Here is a 7,467-nt window from a genome sequence, read left to right on the forward strand (position 1 = left end):
CGGGCACCCACCCTGCCGCCCGCGGCCCTGTGACCTCACCCAGGCAATTACGCAGCGCCCGGGCAGGGAATAACAATCCAGGATTAATTAAACCAGCTCCCACCTCCACGGCCCGGCCCGGTCCGGCTCTGGCGAAAAGCCGCAGATGGGCCGCGGAGGGATTAGCGTGAGGGCGGCGATGCTCCGTGGCGGTAATGGGGGGCTGCCGACCTTACAAATCGGCCTCCTCCCGTTAACGCCTGTGCCGCTGCCCCCGGGGGGGGCTGTGGGGAGAAGCTGTCCCCGGGGTCCGTGGCACCGTGGGAGCTCAGGTGGCTGCCTCAGGGGTCCACACGGGCCCAGGGCTCCCCGCTGGCCCTGGGGCTGATCCGGGCCTCAGTAAGGGCCCCCGTTCCCTAGGCATGGAGCCAATCCAAAGCCCCATCCCTAGGCCCGAGACTCAGCTTTCAGCAATGCTGCCTCTTCAGCCCCCCCCCAACCATGTCCCACTCACCCCAAGCCCTTTACTCCCCTCCACGGGGGGGTGATCCGTGGGTGGGAGCGGGTGCCCCCTGGCCAGCCCTGTTTCTCAATGCCTTTCTGTGCGGAGCAGGGCGAAGTCGAAAAACGGAGGGAGATCTCTGAGGGAGAAACTGGACAAAATAGGATTAAACCTGCCAGCCGGGAGGCGTAAAGCTGCTAACGTTACTTTGCTCACGTCGCTCGTGGAGGGTAAGTGACTCAAAGAGCCGGGAGGGTTCGTTTGGAAAATATGCCTGTTGCTTTTGCCTCACGGGAGAAGACTTGGTGTTGGGTTGTTTGGGTTTTTTTCCCCCCGAGTCAGTGCTGCTTGTTGGAAATTGGAAGGGTGTTATTTTCTGTGCCTCAGAAAAAAAAATGTTAATTGTGTGCCTTTGCTTTTTTTTTTTTAACCTGAAACTGGCTCCTGTGAGTCCTGCAGACTCAGCATTGCATTCTACCATTCATTTGCTTTTAAGTCTCTGATCTAGATGTTTTCAGGGCCCCATCTTGCTCCCTCATTCAAGTGAGTAATTCCTCCCCAGAGTAAGCGGATCTCATTGGGAGCAGCATGGGAAGGATCCCTGCAAACGGGGGCTCAGCCCCTAAGAGACCCCTGAGTGTCAAGTTGGAAGGTACGGGGAGCAGAGCCTCTAATGCTTCACTGCCCTCCTTCTGCCACAGGTGGACAACCAAGCAATTTTAATTGTCAGAAACTGCAGCTACTTTAAGTTTGTTCTCCCTCCCAGCCCGCAGCCACGTAACAGTAAATCATTTAAGTTTTCTGACATCTGCATTTGAGAAATGCGTGACCATTACTTCCTGAATTAATTTGGGAATCCTTGACCTCAGCCATGAATTAATGGTGTCCTGAAAGCCTCAAAGTTGCACCACCACCACCCCCCACTCCCTTTTGGTTCTCATTTTCAGAACACGTGTTCCCTTGGCTATATCGTTCTCCTCTATTTTGCTCTGGCCAGAAAAGGTGCGACTTACTTTTAACACCTTGGGACGCCCTGTGTTGTCAGAACCGGGAGGCGGGAAGCTCAAGAGTTTGCAGTCATTTAGTTTTGAAGCAGTTGCTGTGTCACACTGGCACAAACTAAGCCCAAGGCCAGTAAATAGATCCTCCTCCTTTCCCCTCACTTACGGGTTTGACTGCATTTTAGACCGGTTCAGTCTGCAAAGCGCTTTTAAGCTCAGCCCGGACTGCACAGGTTTAGCTTAAGTTTGGTTGTGTAGGAGGGAATTTGTTGCTTTGTTTTGTCGTTGCTTCGCATTCTGCAAGAAATGTTTCATGTTCAAAGGGTCGGGGAAAGAAGCGCTGCGCAATGCCAAGCGTCATTTTTTTTAAACATCAGGATTAGTGGCCACACTGTATTTATACTGCATGAAAATTACTGCGTCTTCGTGTTTTTGAAAAGGCTTTGCAATTGCATCGACATGCTGTAGTAAAAAATCACGAGGGGAAAACTTGTAAAAAGTCTAGATTTGGTAGACGCTTAACATTATTTGTGATGTTAATGAATATGGAGAAGGTTTTATGGTAATCTATTGTTCTGTTTGGCTTTCACATACAATGGCTTTAAAAGAATGATTTTTTTTAAAAAAAACAAAACCGGAGGCCGGATCTCCAGATAACTCGGCGATGGTGGCTAATTTTGGGGGGATGATAGTATAAACATTGCCGGGTCTTTGAGTCCTGTAGCGATGAGGCAGTTTCTAGAGTACTGTTATTGTTTATGATCCGCTCCATTTTATGGAAACAAGCTCACTGGACTGAGGCTTTGAAGCTCTAATTGGCGCATGCGTTCTTCCGGAGCTAGAGCTAATGGCAGGAAGCCCTGCAGTAAAAACCAACTGGTTCAGGAAATTAAAACCAAAGATTTGAAAATCAACAAAACAGACAGACTCGGTGGAATGACCCTAAAATTCTCATGGTTAATCGTTTGGGGGTGAACATATAATTATATGCGATCAAGTTAAATTTTAAACACTTAGCTGTTTAATGCATTTTATTTAGAAGAGCTCTAGGAGTAATTATGATCAATATTAATCATTGATGCATTGCAAAAGAATATAGAGACGTGGCTGAGGCAAACAAACATTTCCAGAGTAAATAGCTGTGAATGAAATGTACGTAAATGGCTGTGTATAGGTATGGATATGTAAATCTAAGCACACATCCTAGGTGGATGGAGCCTGCCTGTCTAAAAGTATCTGTTAGTCAGTGTAAACTTTAAAAAATTCTTATGCGAGATTTCACTTGTAACGATTGTCATGAAAATACACATTTGCATTGCCCTCGACTGAAGCAAAGAAAACTCCTGCAAGATAAGATGTGATTAGCATTTCTTACCCTACCTTTTTCAAAGAAAATAAGTCCAAGCCTTTTAGAAGAAAAGCCCAAGTAGAATGTAGTGCTCTTTTTTCTAATGGATTTTTGCCTCTGTGCGATGTGTACTGATGAGCTGTGTGTTCCCCCCCCCCCCATCCCCACCTCTGCCTCCCTTTTCAGGAGAAGCAGTACATCTCGCTAGAGATTTTGGGTACGTTTGTGAGACAGAATTTCCTGCCAAAGCAGTAGCTGAATTTCTCAACCGACAACATTCCGATCCAAACGAGCAAGTCACAAGAAAAAACATGCTTCTAGCTACAAAGTAAGACATTTACCTTTCTGGCATGTTGCTCAGAAGTGAGGGGAGGGCGACAAACCCGGGTTTGGGGCTTTTATTTGTGAGCGTTTGCCACATAGCCAGTGGCTGATGGTTTTGCAAATTGTGAGGGGGTGTATTTGCCCTCCTGCTATAGGAGAACTCTGTAACCCAGCTTGGTTTCCATCAAGTCAGTTTGTGTGGATTACCTTGAGAGCGAGTCATGAAAATTGCGGGTGTATGTTTAGTTAAAGAAAAAGCACTGATTCTTCAGAGCAAAACGTTTTCCAGGCCTTTTCACTTAGCTTATCAATTTAGGTAGAAGGGGAAGGCTTCCCATTGACAGTAAAATAAAACTGGCACATTAAACTGATTTCAGTTCATTAAAATCGGCAATGGTTCTTTCTGCCTAAGCAGCTCTGTTACTTAGTGAATATAGGGATATTAAAAATATATTTTAAATGACAATCTGTACGCAGTTAAAATGCTAGCGGAGTTTATCATTGGTGGGGCTGCCTAGACTTCCAGGTGGTGCGTGAAAAGAAAATGATTGTTTTGATATGTTTGGTGGAAATTAAAAGGGCTGTTTAGTAGCCCTTAATTACCAATGGAGGTGTCACCAAAGGGCACAGTGCCAGAGGGCGCAGGCAGAAGATGGGAGCTGCTTTATGGCTGGAAGACATTAACGTGGGTTTTAGAATACAAACTGTTTCAACACGCCTCTGAGCTCTCTTGCTATAAGGTGTGTTATTTCCCCAACCATTTGTGCAGCAAGTGGATGATATAACCTAACTTCTGCACCGTGCCCTCGTATCCTCTCTTCCCACCTCCTTGGAAGGAAATTTCCAGACCCCAGTTAGCGTCAGCCTTCCCCTCTGTGGGAAGGTCCCTTTGGATTTGGAGATATAGATGTACATACATAAATGTTTCCGAATACCCTAATTTAAAGCCTCGATTCCCCTCTCTGCCCTCGCTCTTTCTTCCTGACACACGGGCGTATTTTAGCCTTGTGAAGGAAGAGGCCCGTGCCTCTCTCCGGTTCCACAAAAAAGCGTCTTCCAGGATGCGGATAAATCCCCGAACCTCCCTTTGGATATCGTGCCCCATCTATTCCCTTCCGCCCTGCTGGGGAACTTCAAACTGCGTGTCTGCTCCAAAACCCAGCTGGGCAGGGACGTGTGTTTGTGGGGAGGGTGTGGGGGGCTGCAACACGGAGATCGGCGGGGGTAGACGGGAGGCGTGTGTATCTGTGTGCCTGTTATTTGTCTGCGTGTTGGCCGGGGCGTGATGCGTGCACGCAGTCGTGTGTGCACGCGAGGCGGAGGGAAGAGGTTTGTGCGTGCCGGGGAAGTGTTGAGAATTAGGGGGAAGGATGTGTCGAGAGGAGAGGGGGAGGCGAGAGAGCGCGTGTGCGCTCGGGGGCAGCAGCCCCCTTGATCCAGGGGCTTGTGTAATCTAGCAGGGAGCATGCACACAGGCTTTGCTGCCGCCAGTGATGGTTCATTTCTCCCCCTCTCTCTTCCCCTCCCTCCCTGCCTCCCTCCCTCCCTCTGTCTCTCTGCTCCATTTGTGCTACAGACAGATCTGTAAAGAGTTCACCGACCTGCTGGCTCAGGACCGATCTCCCCTGGGGAACTCGCGGCCCAACCCCATTTTGGAGCCGGGCATCCAGAGCTGCCTGACCCACTTCAACCTCATCTCGCACGGCTTTGGGAGCCCGGCAGTGTGCGCTGCCGTCACCGCCCTGCAGAACTATCTCACCGAGGCGCTCAAGGCCATGGACAAAATGTACCTCAGCAACAATCCCAACAGCCACACAGACAACAGCACCAAAAGCGGCGACAAAGAGGAGAAGCACCGAAAGTGAGGATCCCCCCCCCCAACTCCTCTCCCTTCCCCCTCGTGGCCCATCGATCCATTCATCTCCCTCCTCCCTCTCCCCTGCACCCAGCACCCCAGGCTACAGCAACAGAATGAGCGTCCTTCTGCCAATCCTGTTCTCTGATTCTGCAGGACAGCTCTGCCCTCTCCCCACACCCCTTCCCAGCATCCACATTTCCATTTGCTCCCTCTTAACTTCCCCCCCTCTCCCCACTGCCACCATCGTTTTACCCCAGTTTGGAGCCTAAGAGAACAGAACAGGGGGACGGAGCCAGCAAAGAAAAAAAGTTCTGTCTTGAGTTTGTGAACTTTTTTTTAAATAAAACAAAAGGAGGAAAAAAAAAACAAAAACAAAACAAAAAAAGAAAAGGACTTTTTTTCTAAAAATATATAAAAAAATAAAAAAAAACCAAAAAGAAATAAATAATACTTAAAAAATTCTATGAGCTTCACCGGACTGAATCACCACCTTCCCTTACATAAACTTCAGTTAAGATTGTAGCCATATTAAAAATGAAAAAAAAAAGCGAAAAAATTACAACAGCAACAGCAAACAAACAAAAGGCAAAAAGGACTGATGACATTTTATCAGTATTGTGAATAAACTTGAACACAAAACACAAGCAGTTCCATGTCATATCTTCAGTTGTAGAACTTTTTCCTGTCCAAGGTAAAGCGACCAACTTGAACTTTCTATTGCAACACGATTCACGGTTATTATATAAGGGAATCAGTGTTCATGTATGTATATATTTATTTATGTGTAATTTAATGGGAATTGTAAATATGGTGAGTCTGTTTTAAGCCTTTTTTTATTTATCTGGTGATCTCGTTTACCTCTTGTTTAGTGGGTTTTAAATCTTCCCCTCTTAGTTCATCATGTGGTTCATGGTACTTATTTAGATATCAGAGGTTTTTTGGGGGTTTTTCTCTGGGATTCATCATTTTTAGCCCTGTTGTAGCATGTTAAAGGCGACAATGAAGCAGCTGAACAAATAAAAAACCATGAATTTTTATATATAATTAGTATGACATTTAGTTTCTCATTGAAGATAAAATAAAGTGATGTTGGACCCTGGCAAGGTTTTTAAACATGTTAGTGGTTTTACAACCCTTATGTGTTGTGGAAAATGAAAGAAGAAGATATTTTCATCCACTGTCCTTCTCCCAAAAGCACCATCAGAGCAATAAATTAATATTGTCTTTTAAAACAAGATTCAGCTTTTCTTTCCTTCCCCCCCTCTTTTTTTTCTTTCTCCCTTTCTTTTGTTTTTCTTTTTCTCCTTTTTGTCTTTTTTTTTTTTTTTTTCCAAAGAACTTCAAACATTCGGGACCACCTGGTATCCTGTATTTCCACTGGCCATATTGGAAGCAGTTATAGTTGTATTGTATTGAGTTGTGCCGGCAGTAGTTTCCATGCCTATCAATGTATCATAGTCCTTTGTTGCCCAGATAAATAAATATTTGATACGCTTTATGTCGATTTTTTTATTCAGTGGCTGTCTTTACCCAGGCGTATTTTTGTTCTTGGCAGTATTTTTTATTCAGTATGGTTACAGTAATTGAGTTTAACTCTCCCTTGACAATTGCTCCTTGCAATAAGCAGCTGAACCCATTGTTTCCCTCAAGTATAATAAAAACTTACTTTCAACTTGGAGTTCAGAGCAGGGTATCATTTAGATATTCCACTGAGTCTGTATTCAGACAAATGACACAATAAAGCACAATGTATTCTTTTGGATAAAAAATTGTCTGTACTACTAACAAAATGACACACTATCTTTTCTTTAACCAAAACATAATTTTATTTAAAAAATAAAGTTTTATTTTATTTATGTTGACCTCTAGGTTTTTATTTATGTTTATATATAGCATGCAGAATTATAAGCTTATAAAATTTTGTACCTGTAGTTGTCCTAACAGAGAGCGGAGATTAAAAAAAACATTATCTTGAGAACGATGTTTTAAAAAGAATCATTACTGAGCAAATACCGAAAATTAGGTGCTATGAAAAAAATTATATATACTGGTGAATCAGAGCCGGGCGCTCCCTCCCCCTCAAGAAAAAAGAAAAGCTCCATAGTCGATGCCAACAAAATCATCTCACGGTTGTGAACTTTAGTGAAATCTTGCAGGAGACAGATTATTTCTGATTGATGGTTCGTGTTTTAGTGGAATGCACAGATTGACATTTTGAGACGGTTGTGTCAGTTTGTAAGGGACTGAAATTTTTATCTTGAGTTGCTTCTTGTGGAAACCAGTTGTAAAACAGGGAAGTTTGCTTAAAAAAAAATAATGGAGTGTGCGTCTTGAAGATGGGCTGTAAAAACGTGAGAATTCAGACTTTGAATCTGTTTTCTTTGGCCCAGGGGGTAGGTGAAGTCAGGATCAGGCTGGATTATATTATATCATAGGAAGGGAGGCTAATGCAGTT

The 7,467-nt window shown here is 44.7% G+C and overlaps 1 protein-coding gene across 3 annotated transcripts in view; it reads left to right on the forward strand.

Moving 5' to 3' along the window:
• Positions 1-5,184, forward strand: part of TFAP2A (transcription factor AP-2 alpha (activating enhancer binding protein 2 alpha)) — a 17,492-nt gene extending 12,308 nt beyond the window's left edge. For all 3 annotated transcript variants that reach the window (XM_010573227.1, XM_010573228.1, XM_010573226.1), the window contains 3 exons: positions 593-711; positions 3,017-3,158; positions 4,731-5,184. In XM_010573227.1, the coding sequence (XP_010571529.1) occupies positions 593-711; positions 3,017-3,158; positions 4,731-5,019 (550 nt within the window). In that variant the 3' untranslated portion in view covers positions 5,020-5,184. The remainder of the gene's footprint in view (positions 1-592; positions 712-3,016; positions 3,159-4,730) is intronic.
• The last annotated feature ends 2,283 nt before the right edge of the window (positions 5,185-7,467 follow it).

Source organism: Haliaeetus leucocephalus, unplaced genomic scaffold, assembly GCF_000737465.1.
Source record: "Haliaeetus leucocephalus isolate CR32 unplaced genomic scaffold, Haliaeetus_leucocephalus-4.0 Scaffold373, whole genome shotgun sequence".
Classification (NCBI taxonomy): domain Eukaryota; kingdom Metazoa; phylum Chordata; class Aves; order Accipitriformes; family Accipitridae; genus Haliaeetus; species Haliaeetus leucocephalus.